Genomic DNA, 19,313 nt, shown 5'->3' with positions numbered 1-19,313 from the left:
TCTTGACCAATAAAGCTGCTCTTTTCACTATAAAACTCAGTTAACCATAACGTTGTTATGGTTAGATTTATATATTGGGGGGGGATATATCATATTTTTCATATGATCAAAAAGTGGTGGAGCAAGAGCATACCTTTGCTCCCCCAAGTTCAATAGTGGGAGAGCAGAGATGCTCCGAATGCTCTTATGGCCAGGTGTCTATGATTCACTGATACAAAGTAAAATAGTGCAGTGCAATAAAATAGTTAGTAAAATAGAATAAAATAATGCAATAGTGCATTGCAATAAAATAGTTATCATCGTATTTTTTCGGGAGGCCGGTAAGGAGTGCATTACAGTAGTCGAGTTGGCTTGAGATAAAGGCATGGATCTGGTTTTCAGCGTCCTTTTGATTTATAAATGGCCGTACTTTAGCTATGTTTCTAAGGTGGAAGAATTAAGTTTTTGTCAACTTAACTCACTCAAATACAGTTAGCAGCTGGATAGACCATTTCTGCCTTGCACTATATAGTATTATATATTAGTACACTGCACAGTATTGTATATTGTATGGTAACTACGTCTATTCTGCATCGAACATTGTACATATGTCTAAACTGAACACTGTGACCTCATTTTTTTACTTCTAATTTTACTATGTTTTTATTTCATACTTATCTTGTCTTGCACAGTCTCTGGAGCGCAACAGTAAGAAGCATTTTGTACAAAAGTATTCTGTACTTCTGTATGACAACTATTAAAGAAACTTGAAACTTGAACTTGAAACTTGAGATGGAAATTAGCTTCTGCTAAATCTGGTGCAAACATATTTTCATGTAACAATGATGAATTGTCAAAAAAAAAATTTTAATAGATTCGGGGCTTTTCAGAAAACATTCGGGGCTTGAGCCCAAGTAGCCACCCCCTAGCCCCGCCCCTGGTTAGAGTCCCTGTAATCTAAAATCACTAAAGCTACCGAACTATTTTATCACACTTTTTACTGTCCATTCTATTTAATAATTTTTAGCCTATTTTTAAACTAGCTAGCACATCCGCCACTGCTAGCAGAGTCCCTGCAGCGAGTAGAGCTCCTGCACGTAGCTTAGCCCCTACCGCTAGAAAGGAACCCCCTGCTAGCGTAGCCCCGGCAGCTAGCGGTGCCTCTGTAGCCCGCAGGACTCCTAAGGCTAGCTTAGCCCCTGTAACCAGGGTCACACTATGTGTGGTCACCTTGTCCCCCGCAGCTAAGACTGCTCCTTCAGCTAGCTTGTCCCCTGCAGCCAGCACAACCCAGGAAGCTAGCACAGCCCTTACTGCTAGCTTAGCCCCCGCTTGTGCGGCTCTGGCTGACTTCTGGTCTGGGTCATGCTTCTGCTCCTGTCCCCGGTGAGTCACCTGCTCCCGGTTCTGCTTCTACACCCGGTCCGGCTCCTATGCCCGGCCCTGCCTCTATGCCCGGTCCGGCCTCTACGCCTGGTTCCGGCTCCTACGCCCGAGTTCGGTTCTACACCCAGTCCGGCCTCCGTGCCTGGTCCAGCTTCTACGCCCGGCCCAGCCTCTACACCTGGTCCAGCTGCTATGCCCAGGTCTGCTTCTACGCCTGGTCCCGGTCCCACGTCTGGTCCTGCCTCCACGTCTGGGTCTGCTTCAACACCTGGTCCCGGTCCGTCTGGTACTGCCTCCACGTCGGGGTCCACTTCTACGTCTGGCCCCGGCTCTACGTCTGGTCCCGGTCCCACGTCTGGTCCTGCCTCCGCATCCGAGTCTGCTTCTACGTCTGGTCCCGGCCCCATGTCTGGTTCCGCCTCTACGTCCGGGTCGGCTTCTACGTCTGGTCTCGGCTCCTCGCCTGGTCCCGTCTCTACGTCCGCGTCTGCTTTTACGTCTGGTCCCGGCCCCACTTCTGGTCCTGCCCCTGCACCCGGTCCTGCTTCTCCATCTGGTCCTGAACTGAACTCATGAACAGTTGTCTTCTGCTGCCACCCTGTGGCCTTTTGCCTGTACTCTTGTGTTACCTGTCATGTCTGATTTGCCTGTCTGTCTTTACTTTACTCTGCTCCCTGTCTTAATATAATTTCCTGTGTTCCTGCTATCTGTAATGTTCCCCTGCCTAGTCTAGTAGTGTCCTCCCCAGTCTGTTTCTGTTGTTATTTAGTCATGTCGTGTTTTAGTCTTTACCTCCCCAGCTGTTGCCCCTTGTAATCAGTGTCTGTATTTATACCTGCCTGTCCTGTGTCTTCCCCGTGGCGTCATTGTTGCTCGTATCCTGAATCCCGTTCCTTGTTTCCTGAATCCTGTTCCATGTGCTCTGTATCCAGTTTCCCGTGTTACCCCATGTACCTTGCCTGTCGCCCGTAAAGCTCCCGTGTCCTGTTTGCTATTCCTGCCATTCGCGGATTTGCCCAGTGTTTCATATATTTCCTCGTGAGTCTTGTTCTGTATTTCTAGCCCCGTTTTCAAGCTTTGCTGAGGTTTTGGTTTCGTGTTGAAGTTCGTTTTTGTTTATTACCATGTAACGTTCCTTTGTTATTGGATTGCAAGTAAAGCATTATTGTCCTTACTCCGTCACTATACTCACCTCTGTCCTTGGGTTCTACTCACCTCTCCCCATCACAACACTGTAACAAACTGTGAGTTTTTTCCCCCTACCATTGCCTTACGGGACGCCCCCCCCCCCCCCCCCCTCCAGAAAAAAGTATAATAAAAAAAAATGTATTCAAATTTTTTATTCTTTTTTAATTTTTTTAAATTTTACTTTTTTATTAAAGTTTGCTTTAATCACAGTAACGTTGGCGAGCTAGCTAAATTATACATCGGTTTTCATATAAATCAATCTTCACTAAGACTTTAAAACGGTGGTGCGGCACGGTGGAGATGCAGAAAAAAAACTACCAAATCCATTCCGAGACTGACTAGCGTCGCGCGTAACACGTCTCAGTCTCTCTCTCTCTCCTTCAAGTACACTATAAAAATGAACTGGATAGTTGATATAAGTTGATATAACTGGATAGTTCGTATAAGTGCTTCTCCCTTTCTGTCTGTGTGTGTCTGTGTGTGTGTGTGTGTGTGTGTGTGTGTGTGTGTGTGTGTGTGTGTGTGTGTGTGTGTGTGTGTGTGTGTGTGTGTGTGTGTGTGTGTGTGTGTGTGTGTGTGTGTGTGTGTGTCTGTCTGTGTGTGTGTGTGTGTGTGTGTGTGTGGGTGGGGGGGGGGGGGGGGGGGGTGTGTAACTCTGGTCTTTGACAAGTTTGATAGTATTTACTGTTAGGATTAGGGGGGAGAACAGAACCCAATATGCAGAAGGATGGAGGAACCCCAGAACTACAGAGTGACAGAACGGAGACAGTGGTTGCTCTTCACAAGAAGTGGTGTTCTATTTATTTTAGAACCGAGAGAGCAAGGCTAAACTACAAATAACAAAAGAACATAAACGGTGCAGCAGTGCTGGTACTAGTGAAACAGAACTTGAGAATACGGAAAATAACAGCAACAAAAAAACACTAACACTTACTCAGAATGAAAACACAGTGCAACATGACGTGGACAGGACCGGGGGGAAACTGGAGGTATGTCGCCACACAGAACAGAGGAAGAAGACATACTTAAATACTAAGCTAATTATAATTGAGAACACCTGGCAAGGCCAGTCCAAAAACACAGAAACAATTAAACACCAACTAGACAAAATCAATACACAACAACAACAAAGGCAATATCACAAACAACAACCAGACAAGGGGATGACCATTAAACAAGGAAATGAAAAGCCCAGGACAACAAACATGAAGCAATTAAATCAACTATTCTAAAGACACACAAAATGGTGGCTTGCCTCATCTGGCCCATCTGACCACTAGAGGGAGGTAGGAGACCACTGTCAGGAGGGAGGAAATGTTCACTGTTCCTCTCATGGCCAGCCCTGGGGACGTTACAATTTGCTATGTATTGAGGATGGCCAGATAATGTTGATATGATTTAAACTTAAAAAATAATTATACAGAGAGAAGCTTCAGAAAATACAAAACGCTGCTGACCGACAAAAGAGAATCTCTCACTGAGGAAAACACAAAGGCCTATCCATCATGTATCACAATCGTTATGTCAGCCAGAGATGGGGAGAAGCATGAACCTTTAAAGGACATCTCTTTGAAATCAATTACATTTTACAGTTTTTTTTCTGATTTCTTTTAAACAAATTATTATTTTGTATTATTTAACTATTTAATTATTATTTAGTTATTGCGCTGGCAGTTGAACTGCATTAAACTGAACTGAATTGAAAAAAATAAACCTCATAACCTAACTGGCACTGAACATTGAACTACACTGGCACTGTTTGCAGATGTACTGTTATTAAAGTTAGTTAAAAACCTAATTTTGTATAGTTTTTTTTTTGTTAAATCCAAAGGAAAAAATATAAAATCAGAGAAATCCGAAAGCGGGAAAATTAAAAACAAAGAAATCCGAAAACATGAAAATTCATATCCGAAAACAGGAAAAAGATAAAAACGGATTTCATAGGGCCCTAGTTAAGGTGAGTTAATAAATTCACTCTGGATCATCCTGGAAAGACTGTCCAAAGAAGTGGACAAAAAATTCCGAGAAGAACAGGCAGGTTTCCGACAGGACAGATCATGTACAGATCACATTGCCACCAGGGGAGGAAATTAGGCCACTTTACTCGCCAATTGCGAGTATTTTTTACGTTTGGCGAGTAATTCATGAAGAGCACTCGCCAGTCTGGCGAGTACTAGTAATTACAAAACAAAACAAAAAAATCATTCTGCAATCTGCTGATTCGCTCACTGACACAAACCGAACTCTGACTCCCCCCTTGATTCCTCCCATTTGCGCCACATAATAATCAGACCATAACCAATGAACATCATCGTTGTACAGATGCGCTCTAAGCTCCTCCAATGAACACTCGTTTTCTAGAAGATGCCGCCCATCTAGGGGAAGTGGACAGACCACTGACTGCGCGCAGACCTACAAACTCCTGCCACCGGCAGCCGGCTTGACAACGTAGACAAACTTACAAAAACACATGAGTGGATGAAAATAATTGCATGTAGAGTCGTCGCTTTCGGATATCGGTGCGGTCTGACATGGGGGCGAACAACAGCATGCGACGCGTCTCCTTCGAGTCGGATGAGAATGACAAGTCAACAACATTAGCCGGCTAGCTACCTAGCATGTAACAAGCTACCATAACGCGCATTCAACATAGTGGACTATACTGAGCGGCTTTGCTTAAATGCAGCCGAGTGACATTTTATTATTACCGGGTTTCCCAGCATATCACCACTCGCCCATATGCCCTTCACAACGGTGATGTTGTCATATTTGGCATTCAGAATACACCCGCTGAACCCCTAGCGTTGTCGATTCGGTTCCAATGTATTGTCATCTTACAGCACAAGTACAGTACAACCAGAATACATTTGGCATACAACCAGAGTGCAAATGTAACAAGTCAAGTTCAAGTTGTTTTATTTAGCTATTACATTACAGTGAAATGCTTGGTTCTTTCACTGCCCAACCCAGTATTGATTGAAAACTTTATTTGCAGAATGGGTACAATACAGTACAGCTCAATACACACAATTGTTAAGGCGATGCAGACCAGAGAAGGACTTTAGTCTTGTTTACATCAGGGTCCCCCATTTCAGTCCTGTTTGCTTAATGCCTTATCCACTTCCTCCACACTCCAATATGTTATGATGAATTGAAAATGGGGGACCCTGATGTAAACAAGACGAAAGTCTTTCTCTGGTCTGCATCCCCTTAACAATTGTATGTATTGAACTGTACTGTACCCATTCTGCAATCTGTTAATACACTTTTCAATCAATCAATCCCTTCAACCCTGCTCCTGTCAAACCTGCTCTTTCCATTCCCTCCATCATGTCCCCCCTTTCTGATGAATATTTCCTGCACTTAAGAGTCAGACACACATTCCTAGTAGTTGAGCTGTGATGAATGAAAACTTTATTTAACAGATTGCAGAATGGGTACAGTACAGTACGGCTCAATACATGCAATTGTTAAGGGGATGCAGACCAGAGAAAGACTTTCGTCTTGTTTACATCAGGGTCCCCCATTTTCAATTCATCATTCAGTATAACCTAGACCAGCCCAACCCAGCATCTTTCACTGCCCAGTTCAGCCCAACCCAGTCCAGAATAGTTCCCTCTTTCATGTTAATATGTGATTTAATGATGTAATATTTTGAAGAGTAGAGACAGTGTGATTAATTTACTATGATTGAAAATCAATTTAGACGAAGACGTACAAAGAAGTAATTATCCCATTTAGCGATTTTTTTTGTCTGGTAAAAAATCTATTTGGCTGGTAAAAAAAATCAGATACCCGCCAGTTGGCTGGTAAGCCAAAAAGTTAGTTTCCTCCCCTGATTGCCACCCTCCGCATTATCATAGAACAGACCCTGGAATGGAACACATCTCTCCACCTCACATTCATCGACTTCCACAAAGCATTCGACAGTCTAGACAGAGACACTACTATATATGGAAACTCATGGCACATTACGGTATCCCAACGAAGTTCATAACCATCATCCAACAGCTGTACCTACAATCATCCTGCAGAGTAATACACAACGGCCAGCTCACAGACAGCTTTACAGTAGAGACAGGAGTCAGACAGGGCTGCCTACTGTCCCCTTTCCTCTTTCTTCTGGAAGTTGACTGGATCATGAAACAAACCACATCCGAACAAAATCTGGACATTCAGTGGACAATGTGGTCTCAATTAGAGGATTTGGACTTTGCCGATGACATAGTCCTCCTCTCACACACACAAACACAAATGCAGACCAAACTCACAAAACTTTTCACAATTGCAGCTACCACAGGACTACACATCAATAAAGCAAAAACAAAGGAGATGAAGATGAACCACAATTTAGAAGAGGCCGTACAACTGGACGGAGAAGCACTGGACGAGGTGGACACCTTCACATACCTGGGAAGCATCGTGGGAAAGGACGGAGGCAGCAACAAAGACATCAAAGCAAGAATAGGGAAGGCAAGAACAGCATTTTTAATACTGAAGCAAACATGGAATTCAAACCACATCTCCACAAAGACCAAACTCTGCATCTTCAACACCAATGTCAAATCAGTTCTATTATACGGAGCAGAAACATGGAGAACCACAAAAGCAACCTCAAACAAACTTCAAACCTTCATAAACAGATGTTTACAACACATCCTGGGAATCTACTGGCCAAACACCATCACAAACGAACAGCTCTGGCAAACCACTCAACAAGAACCACTTGAAACCCTAATCAAACGCAGGAAATGGGGCTGGATTGGACACACCCTGAGAAAACCATCATCCAACACAACCAGGCAGGCCTTAACCTGGAACCCACAGGGGAAGAGAAAGCCAGGAAGATCCAGAAACAGCTGGAGAAGGTCTGTCGAGGCGGATCTCAAGGAAGAAAGAACATCATGGAAGGAAGCAGAGAAAATCGCCCAACACCGAACCAGCTGGAGAGATTTCATGAATGACCTATGCTCTCCAAAGAGCAAAAAGGTTTAAGTAAGTAAGTAAGTAATAAATTCACTCTGAAAATCTGCTCCACTCTGATAAACTGACTCTTTGGTCAGAGCGTCCAGTGTGCACTCTGAGCCCTCAGAATTTCCGAACAACTTGAGTGCGCTCGCTCTGACACTGGTTGTAAATAGTTATGAGTGTTGTATGTGCCTCCCTGTATTGTAAATAGTTCATATGTGTGTTGTCACTACTGTATGTATAATTGTAAATAAGTAAATGTATGTGTTGTAAATAAATATTGTTAATATTTATTTACCTAATTTATGTGCAATCGTTTCATTTCAGCTCAGTGTAGAGAAATGCACCGATACTAACAACCGCCTTACTGCACGCGTCTATGATGACACTGTTGACACCACGTATCCGTGACACGCGTGCCCCGCGAAAACACTAGTAGTTTTGGGGGCCTACCACCCCCCCTGAAAAGAAATCCTAGGGGAAACACTGACCTTACCTTACTACCTCTCTATCTTTTTTATGCTCGCTTATGCCTGTATTTTTACTGTTGTGAAGCACTCTGAACTGCAATTTCTGTATGAAAAGTGCTATACAAATAAAGTTATTATTATTATTATTATTGTCTGACTCTGGAGAACATGGTAAGCGCATTTCCCATAATGTTGCCGTGTTCCTTTAACATAAACAAAACCCCTCCGTCTCTTCCTGGCATGTTTCGCTGCCCCCTCTCTCCCTCTGAATTCTGACCTCTCACTTTAACTCACATGGCGATTTCAAGGGTGTTTTCTGTGGCTGTCAAGTTGTCGGTTGGTAAAATTCTGAGACTCTATACTTGGCATGTTAGCTGTAGAGACATAATAATAATGAATAATAATAATAATAAATTGTATTTGTGGTACACTTTTCGTTCACTAGGATCCAAAAATGCTACAGGGTAGTTAAAAAAAAATATATATAAATCATAATAAAATAAAAACATCACATTGGTTCACTGCAACTGTGATAAGAAGTGGAAAAGAAAAGGTGAAAACATGGATTCTGAGACTGCCACCAGTACTGCTCTCTGGATAATGTGACATAATGTCATGTGGCGTGATGCTAGGATGCGGTAGGCCCCCCTGTGAGAAATTAGGAACCAAATGCCTGTATAGGCCAATGTATCGAATACATTTGAGACGTTATAGTTAATTAATCAAAATGAATCACATTTTAAACGCATATGCGAAAAGTAAATTTTTTCAATTCAAATGGATTTTGGTATACGAGCAGGGAGCGAAATTAACTTTTTGACTCACCGGCCAGTGGCGGGTAGATGGGAAGAATCTACCCGCCAAGCATATTTCTTACCTGGCAACTTTTTTTTGATAAACATTTTTTTTATTATTATTTTATATAAAACATTTTTTTTTAATAAAATATATATATTATATAATCATACTTGTGATTGTGTTATCTGGGAGACATCGCCACCTCGCTGTTTGCAAACAGCTCCACTGTCTGTGTGTATACTCGAGTGGCCTCCAGCTCCAGCAAGGCGCTGCAGCTGGACCCTAAACGCTACATTCAGCATGCAAAAGGATTCTCCTGAGCTACAGCTGGACCCTATTCAGCAGCCCTCACTCATGCGATGTAAGCCAGGGACTCGAATATGCATGTTGTTGTTGTAGGACATTGATGCCAGGAGCTATCTGTAGCTACTGCTGGATGGCGTTGGGACAACGCCTCAGTGAACTATTTAGTTTACTGCGACATTTCGTAGTGACTAGTGAGCTACCTAGCCAACGGAGGTATTATGCACTGGACTATTGCTGGAGGATTTTTGATGTCTGGAGCTATCAGTAGCTAGCCGGCTGGATAACGTTACACAATACCTCATGTATTAAACTAAGTGAATAGTTGACTGGGTAATTTTGTAACGGTAGCTAACGTTATCTCACGAAGGTCCCACACTGACTAGACTAACGTCACGGTGACTCGGAGGCAATAGCCTCTGTTTACATGCAGGCATACAGAAACAGGTGGGGAGGGGGTAGGAGCAGCAGCAGCAGCAGCGCGCGGTGCGCTGCATGTCTGTGCTGAGACAGCGAGTGAGAACTCCGCTAAAGAATTGGATCATGATTTTCGGTTTTCACATGACTATTTGATTGCCCGCCACACGGCGGTCAGACCTCTCAGTGGGAGGCGCCAAACGTAAAAACTGAGCGCAAATGGCGGGTGGCGCTCTCTAGTTTTGGTCCCTGTATACGAGTTAATCAATTAATATACATTATACATAGGTAGCAAGTTAGCTAAAAGGTAGTTTATTAGCTACTACACAGACCAACAGTCAGATCAATGCAATTCTTAACAAAGTGCAGCAATTTTCGGAATAATATAGCGCAAAGGACCTTTTCTCTTTTGAAAGGTAACATTCCGAAGTTTCTTACACAATAAAGAAAAATCACTTTGAGTGCTAATGGAAATAGAGTAACAGAGGTTTGAACACACTGAAGTAAAAGTTTTGTGTACTCACATTTCTGTTTAGTGGTTGCCAGATCCCTGTTTTTAAGTTCCAGCTGAGAGGTAGGAGCTGGAAAACATAATGGTTCCATAGCCTGAAGTCTTATGGCGCTTTTCCACTGCATGGTACCTACTCTACTCTACTCTACTCTACTCTACTCGGTATTTTCGGTTTTCCATTACCAAAGTACCTGGTACCAGGCTGGTACCAGGTACTTTTTCGGTACTTTTTTAGTCCCTGCTCGAGTCTGGTTCCAAGCGCGAGCCAAGCGGGTAGAACTGGTACTATAAAAGTCACGTGAAACACTGCAGACCACTGATTGGTCAGAAGAGAGACGCGTCACTAGTTGGAGAGTCTGAACTGGTCTGAACGAAAACAGAAAGCCGCCATCTTTAATGTCTCGCATAGGATTTCATTATGGTTGCAGCAGGCACAAGTTCAATAAACAAACGATACAGTCACTGTGTATTCTGCCTCATTTATTGATTAAACAAAACCGACATCAACACAATTTGCCACCGAGCGGAGAGTTTAGTCTCGCAAAAAGATCGCTGACTTGTTAAGGCTTAAGCTCCACAACGGTGGAAGGAATGTTCTAATGTTGTGCTAGCGTTTTAGCATGGCTATCGTACATAGCGGGATCAATATAACTCACTATTGATTGTTTGTATGAGTAACGTTAATGCTAGTAGAATAGACACAACGTGAGGTAATCACCATCCATTTTAAACCGGTTATTACCTAATGCTAACGTTAGCAAATAGACGCGACTGGTAACGTTACAGCGTTGTTGTTAGCCTAATGCTAACGTTAACGTTAGCATATATAGACAGCCTAGCTGACGTTAACGCTTGTAGAATAGACACAATGAGGGGTAACGTTAGCGTTAGCAGAATAGACACAACGAGAGTCTCGTTAATGTTGTTATTTATTGATTGAAAACTGTGTTTTACTCTGGCTTGCCAAGCTCATAGCCCCTTTCGTGACTGTGATGCACCGAGTGAATCCACAGTCACTTGCTCCTTAATAGGAAACCAACCTAGATTTACCATGATGGACTGGTTCTGGCCGAACCGTTCGTTATACAAGTATCACAGAGACATTTCAAAGGTACTCACAGTTGCACGAGGGTTTCGGACAGAGATACGGGATGGTTTGAAAGCTCGGCGTTGCTAATAAACATTTTAAATATTTTTTATAAACTGCTCAACACTGCATTATTTCCGGCGTTGGCTGCCTGGTGTGATCACAGCGCATGCGCATCATGCACCCAAGGCCGGAAATAATGCCGTTTTGAGCAGTTTATAAAAAATATTTAAAATGTTTATTAGCAACGCCGAGCTTTCAAACCATCCCGTATCTCTGTCCGAAACCCTCGTGCAACTGTGAGTACATTTGAAATGTCTCTGTGATACTTGTATAACGAACAGTTCGGCCAGAACCAGTCCTTCAGGGTAAATCTAGGTTGGTTTCCTATTGAGGATCAAGTGACTGTGGATTCACTCGGTGAGCTCTCATGCTGATCACCAGCAGCCCCGCCTCCCCACACGGAGACAAACTGAGTACTTTATTTTAGTACCTGCAGTGGAAAAGCAACATGGTACCAGGGCAGGTACCTAAAGCGAGTAGAGTAGAGTAGAGTAGAGTCGAGTAGGTACTATGCAGTGGAAAAGCGCCATTATAGTCATACAGGTCCAATGTTTATAAAAATCCCACGGAAAATGAGTGTTTCACAAAGGTTTTTGTAATGTGTGTACTGGCAATAATTCAGCGTGATTATCCAATATGCCATTAATTTCGCCTCTTGAGTCAAAACTTACCTCACTCTCTCCATCACTTCTAAGCCCACCCTCTTCTCTTTTGCTTCTCTCTCTCCATCATTTCTAACCGGACCTCCTCATCGTATTACACATGCTCCTTATCCCCCTCAATTTCTCTGCCTCCATTCCTCATAGTTTCACAGTGCTGTGTCCTACAGACATACGACGTACACATCGATAAACTCAGCAGCCCGTATACTGTATATACAGGGCCGATGTTACTGGATTGACCACCCGCATTTCACTGTATGCCCTTGTATGTATGTGACAAATAAACCTTGATTAATTCTTGATTCTTGATTCCGTCCTTTTTAACATTCGAGTGCAGTCACAGCTTGAACATAGCCAAAGGACACCAATCAAGTTCCAGCAAAGGGCTCCCATATCTCTCTCTCATTGCATTAGCAGCCCCCTCATATGTTCCAGTCCAAGGCCCACGGGGGGCAAACACAGACACGTCTTCAATCATTATATCTTCAGTTGAATGGAATAGAAATAAAACGGTTTGTTTTATGGGAGAGTCCATTGTTGCCACGCAGACACCGAGGCTATGCCGTTCATGTGTGGAACACTCTCAAACCCACTGCTGCCTCTTATATACAGGTAATATGCAGACAATTATGTGATCTGTTGAATTCACATTCATTTCACATCAGTCACAGACGACGATGCTCGGGAGTGTAGTGAATAACTTTGAGAAGATGAGAGTGGTTGACGTTAACACCCTTTCACAGTTTTCACATAAACCTCTGATGCCAGATAGTTACACATAATCAAATATTTTCAAAGGCATGTTTTTGCCTTTTGGCAGAGTCCATATTTGTTGAATGGAGCACCATTATACATATTTCTGCAGTAGGTTCGTGTCCTGAATGAAAGTTGTTCTTAATGTTCACATTTCACTGCAGAACAACACTGAAAAACAAAAGACACTTAAAGCTGATAGTTCCACAACAACACCTGTGGACCCTCACACACACACACACACACACACACACACACACACACACACACACACACACACACACACACACACACACACACACACACACACACACACACACACACACACACACACACACACAGTATATATAGAAAAAGAAAAATTTAAATATAACTTGTTCATATGTATATGTATATGTATAGGGATGAGCCCAAATCTGAATATATATTTGGGAAAGCATGGATAATGAGATTTTTATTTTATATACTGTATACAGTATATATTATATCAAATATGCTTGTTATTATCCGGAAATAAATATTATGTTATGGCTCCATTGATGGGCCTTGGCATTTTTGGAAAGTTGTGCATCAACATAAATAAGAGACACTCATCAGCATGAGTTATGCATGTCAAATTGATTATAGTTATCACCTTGTCTGCCAATATGTGAGGCATGCGCCAAAGTACACATTACCACCCCCGACTCCCGGGGCTCTCGCTCCGTCAATCATTTGGCGATCTTGAAATTCTTTGGACAGGGTTGTAGCCAATGAGTGTGGCTTTCCAATGATGATCTAATGGTCTCTATTGATCGATATATGATAAAGAAACGCAACCTTACAGCTTAACAGGTTAAATATATATAAATATGTATATTTTCTTTTCAGATATTGATTGAAGACGTGCGTTTCTAGTCGACTGCGAAACATGTATCGTGTTTCGGCTGTCCTAACTGTGGTGGGAAGTTCGTTCCACCATTGTGGAGTGAGGACAGAGAATAGGCAGTTTCTCTTTGATGACCCTCCTGGAGCTCGGATAGGAGTGGGTCTGAGACGGCCAGAAGATGTAGAGCAGCGGGGTCTTGAGGGTGTGTAGTTAGAGAGACCATTGACCGGAGGTAGGCAGGAGCCATTCCCTTCGCTGCACGATATGCCAGGTCGAGGACCTTGAAGTGAATTTGTGCGAATTTGTGCAACATACAGACAGACAGACACAGACACACACACACTCACGGACAGGAGTGATTGCAATACCCACTCACAAGCGTGTGCATGTGGGTGTAATTTATACTACATGCAGGAGACAAGTCTTATAATCCATGTCCATGTCAAATACACTTCACATTTACTAGAGGGAATCTATACAAGGCACATTAGTGGTGCAGCAGGGGAATAAAACATATTGACACTTCCTGAAGTTGCATAAACAGGCATTTAATTTCCTCCATCAGGCATGACCTTGATGAACAAAGCAGTCTAACTTCCCTCCTCCCGGAGTCCCTTTCACGCTGTGCCTACAGATATATTGAGGGCAGGTCAAAAGGCAAACCTCAGACATACCAGTAGTAGCATACCAAAGGAGCCTTCCATCACAGCTGTCATGAGAGGGTGAGAGAGGTGGACGCATGCACAGCATCATAACTTACTCTCTATCTCACTCTTTCTCTTGTATTTGTATGTATTGGTTTAAAATACAGAGATAGTGCATATTAAGGAACATTACTGTAAATATGCCAGTTTAGCCAGGTTGGCTAATTTTCAACCGTAGTCTCTGGGGCAAGTGTCATGAGCACTACAATAATTAAAGCACAGTACAATAATTAGTAGGTTACAAGCCTGCTGATAAAATACATTACAATACATTAAAATACATTTAAAATACATTACAACCCCTCAGTGAAAATGGTCTCACACTTGACCATCTCTCAACCAAGATTTTAAGTTTGATTTAAATTAAATGTATCTTTCATACTCCCTGAGCCGTGTTGGCAGACTGTTCCAGGTGTGTGCTGCTCTTACAGAAAAGGCTGTGTGACTAAAAGCTGGCTGGAACTTAGGCTGGAATTTACACTGAGCCGTACTGTATTGTACCCATTCTGCAATCTGTTAATAACGTTTTTAATCAATCAATCAAACACACTCCAGACAATGACAAAGCAGACCAGTGCCATCAATGGCGGTGCAATCGGTGGAGTCCGGAAGCAATCAGGGGCCCATCGGGGAAGGATAAATTATCATGAATTATCAATTATAATTTCCCCCTTTAAGCATCATAGACAAATAGACAAACTCCAATCAGTCGCCAAATCACCCAATCAACAACATCAATAAATGTCGATACTATTATAATGATATGCTTACCACCTTACCTCCCTATGTTGAGCACTTGGTTTTAAATCACATTAATTGATGTGTTTTTGCTGCTCATTATTGAAATGTTACAAAACTGCATATTTGATTAAAAATGCATCTTTTCTACCCACCACTGAAACAGAACACACATTGGCCTCCCGCTCTCAGCTTCTTACGAGCGTCCCACCACCACCACAAACGCAGCAGCCCAACCGCGACGCCCTTCTCCTGCCAGCCAGGAGTAGATTTAACAGTACTGTATATTTGCATATTTTGTATGTCACAAATGTAACAGTACTGCATATCTGTATGTCATGTATGTCATAAATGTCATGATTAGATTAGATTAGATGATTAGATTAGATTTTTATATCTGTATCTGTATGTTGTTGTTGTGTATGTCATAAATGGGGGATCCTGATGTAAAACAAGACGAAAGTCTTTCTCTGGTCTGCATCCCCTTAACAATTGTGTGTATTGAGTTGTACTGTACTGTACCCATTCTGCACCTGTTAATTAAAGTTTTCAATCAATCAATCAATCAGGAGTATTGTGACAAGGCCCATATGGAAGAGTACATGTTTCTCTTTGATCTGCAGTGCAGGACCAGGGATTTAAATATTGAAATGTAGCTTAACTGGTATAGCTCTGATAGACAATGTCGGAAAATGCACATCTACTGTAATCTGATTATATTTGGCCGCTGTGCCAATGCTGATGAATGATAATTATATAAATGCAAGTGATTGTGTGATCAGATGCCGTCATCTTTCATGCTGGACTTTAATGACTTGCTGTGCTTTTCTCACTGGCTCTGTGTTCTATGTTTAAGCTACATTAGTGTTTGTCTTGATTTGATGTTCCTAATATTTTTTTTGGCTGTGTCCATGGTGCTGATCAAAGGATGGTTCGTTGTTTGCAGGATGGAAGTTTCATGGTAGATAGTCTCTTGGTAACAATTAGTATCTTATTGATTGTTGATTTGGAGTAATCATTTCTCCTGCCCAGATGGACCTCTGATTGCTTCTGTGGCCCCGTGCAACTGCACTAATTGCACCGTCGATTCAGAATTAAACATCCATCACAGTAAATTTCGCAGAGTAAATTTGACTCAAACTGAGTTTGAGTAAAATGTACTCAGTTTGAGTCAAATTTACTCTGCGAAATTTACTGTAACATCAGAACTGTAAACGTTTACGTCAGAGAACGTAAGCGTTTTGACATCTCGCATGTTTCTCTCCATATACCAACACGGCTGTCATGCATTTAATTAAACCTCCGATTACAGATAGCCTTTCCGTTGGTAAAAACGCTGTTTTGGTGGTGCGTCACCGCCTCGGCGCCTTCCTTACCGGGCCAGATGTTGGTGTATAGGCTATTAAAGTGGTCCGGGGAGCCTTAGAGGGCTCGCGCGCTCGCTGGAACGCAAACATTGCCCCCCCCCCCCCCCAAATAAAAAATAAACACACAAACATACACTTTCCGATGTTTTCCGATGTTAAATTAGGACTACAAATATATCTCAGTGTGCTGTGGCCACGCAGCTAATGCTCCTCTCGCTCCCAGCCTAAATCTGGACTGAAAGAAGCCCCCCGAGGTGAGGATCTGTTGGATCTTTTCACTTTTAAAGTATTTACTCATGGAATCATCACATCCCAAAATTGTCCCAAAGGCGAACATCTGCGTTGAACCTTGTTCCGTTTGCTTTTTATCCGCGCCTTCAACATCTGCTCTCTCTCTGTTCATCATCCGACAGACGTTTAAAACATGCTGAGATACCCCCCCCCATTATTTACCACTCACCTTGGCAGTAGAATGTGATCCACAGGTAAATCCCAATGAATACAGACCCAACACACTTCCACGGTTCCATCGTAGTAGTGGCTCAGAAATTCCCCGCTCTCTCTCTCTCTCTCTCTCTCTCTCTCTCTCTCTCTCTCTCGCTCTCTCTCGCCGACGGCAGATGTCAAACTTCCGTCGGAGAAGGATGCGCTGCGTAAAACTATCATCCCTTGTCGATGGCTGGACTTCTGGCGCGCCGTCTCTCTCTCTCTCTCTCTCTCTCTCTCTCTCTCTCTCTCTCTCTCTCTCTCTCTCTCTCTCTCTCTCTCTCTCTCTCTCTCTCTCTCTCTCTCTCTCTCTCTCTCTCTCTCTCTCTCTCTCTCCCCCCCTCGACTCCGCGAGTCCGCGTAGGTACATCAAGTATATCGATGTCACCTCCGTCCTTACAAGTTGTTGAAGGCTGTTACTCACTTTTCTGTCACCCGTTCTCTTATTTTAGTGGGATCTTATTATTTAAATAAGGACAACGGATGTGCACCACAATGCAGGTTGTCCATATAGCTCTTGATGCACAGCTCCTTAAAGTTGCCTCTGTAGGCTTATATTTTACCAACTTGGAAAAGTAGGCTAACCTTCTCAGTTAGCTAACATCATCATCATCATCATCATCATCATCATCATCATCATAATCATCATCATCATCATCATCATCATCATCATCATCATCATCATCATCAGCATCATCATCATCATCATCATCATCATCTTCACCATCACCATCATTATAATAATCATCATCAAACTCACCGCACTTATTATATCTTGTTACCTCTTAACAATACGGATGTTAATGATCCAGGACATAAGCTCAAATGGTTTAGCTATTTTAGCAAACCAAGCAGCTAATATGGTCAGTCCAGTCTGGTCCGGCTTGGCAGAGTCAAAATAAGAAGTCTGTACAACTTAAACGTCGTATTTTGTCTCAAGCTGCAGACAACTTGAGCAAAGATCCATAGAGAACGCATTGTACCCCAACCTGTTCGTTCTGTCTGTCTGTCTGTCTGTCTGTCTGTCTGTCTGTCTGTCTGTCTGTCTGTCTGTCTGTCTGTCTGTCTGTCTGTCTGTCTGTCTGTCTGTCTGTCTGTCTGTCTGTCTGTCTGTCTGTCTGTCTGTAGTGTGTCAGTGCATCACAACAAATATCACACCAATCAGCCAGATGGTGGCGCAATTTTCAAAGGTCTAAATGTACAATTTTGACAAGACATTTATGTTATAACTTGTATGTCCAAGTATGTCCCAAATCACTACCCTCGTTACATATTTCCAGCCATATTTGGTCTACAATTTTGCCATTTATTTGCCCCTCAGGGGACAATTCAAGGCAAGTGAGTTTGCAAACGACAAAAGTCCACAGCATACAATATCATTCATACACATAAAGACAAGTTTAAAACAATGGCTACACCATAGTAATGTGAGGATTCGCCTGTCCCTGGACCTTTTTCCTGTGTTTTCCCTGTCTACTCTCCTCTACTCTTCACCAGCCCCCACCCTTGCGATGATTTACTCTCCTCTACTCTTCACCAGCCCCCACCCTTGGACTTCCTTGATCCTCTACCTTCACGCACCTGTTGGGAGTTTGCAATCACCTCGGGAGAGTACATAGGTTGCAGACTCCCCTCCAGTCCTTGTCGGGTCGTTCTGTGTTCTGGATTCTGTGTTCTGGATTCTGTGTTCTGGATTCTGTGTTCTGGATTCTGTGTTCTGGACTCTGTGTTCGTTCTGTATCTGTATCTGTGTACACTCTGTGTTCATGGAGTTCTGTACGTTACCATCCTGTACGTTACCATCACCTGCCGCGTCTCCGGCGTGAGACGACGTGCCAGCCATCACCACCTGTCGCCGTTTGCCTGGAGTGGGACACCGTCTTCGCTCTCTAATTCTCTACGGGAGGTTTTCCAGTGTTCCCACTCCAGACGTCAAGCCGGCTCGTCATCGCTCCCGATTCCACGGGAGGAAGGCGTCTCTTCGTGATCCTCGTTCCTGGGGGTGAGGCTCGTCGTCGCTTCCTAGTATTCCACGGGAGGACGGCGTGTGCCCATCCTGTTCCCCTTGGACCCAGGCTCGTCGTCGCTCCCTAGTATTCCACGGGAGGACGGAGTGTTCCCATCCCGGTCCCCTGGGACCCCCTTTGTTCTGCGCTGCCCGTCTGCAGCATCCGAAGAGGAGGATCTCCGTGCCAGGCCCCGCTGTCGGGCCCCTGTTCCCGTGCCAGGCCCCCGCCGTTGGGCCCCTGTCCCCGTGCCAGGCCTCCGCCGTCAGGCCCCTGTTCCCGTGCCAGGCCTCCGCCGTCGGGCCCCTGTCCCCGTGCCAGGCCTCCGCCGTCGGAACCCTGTCCTCATCCCTGTAAGCAGCTCTGGCCCTCGCCCTGTCCAAGGCCTTAACCCTGTTCTCTGTCCCTGTCTCCAGCCCGCCTCTCCGGGCCTCTGTCCCTGTCCCCCTCTCCAGTGCCCCTGTTCCTGGCCCTGACACTTAGCCCTGGTCCTTAGCCCTGGCCCTTAGCCTTAGTCCCTTAGCCTGTTCGCCTCTTAAAGGCACAGTGCCGCATTTTC

General features: G+C 43.7%; 1 protein-coding gene across 1 annotated transcript in view; it reads right to left on the bottom strand.

Moving 5' to 3' along the window:
• LOC311231656 (neuronal acetylcholine receptor subunit alpha-7-like) overlaps nt 1-16,838 on the bottom strand; it is a gene marked incomplete at its 3' end in the record, with an annotated part of 481,793 nt that extends 464,955 nt beyond the window's left edge. The window contains exon 1 of the mRNA XM_084318284.1: nt 16,723-16,838. Coding sequence (XP_084174410.1) covers nt 16,723-16,792 — 70 coding nt within the window. The 5' untranslated portion in view covers nt 16,793-16,838. The remainder of the gene's footprint in view (nt 1-16,722) is intronic.
• Nucleotides 16,839-19,313: the final 2,475 nt, after the last annotated feature.

The sequence above is a fragment of the Notolepis coatsorum genome, assembly GCF_963971535.1.
Source record: "Notolepis coatsorum genome assembly, chromosome: 7".
Taxonomy (NCBI): Eukaryota; Metazoa; Chordata; class Actinopteri; order Aulopiformes; family Paralepididae; genus Notolepis; species Notolepis coatsorum.
Note: the sequence above shows the minus strand (reverse complement) of the source record. Positions and strands in the feature narration are given on the sequence as shown.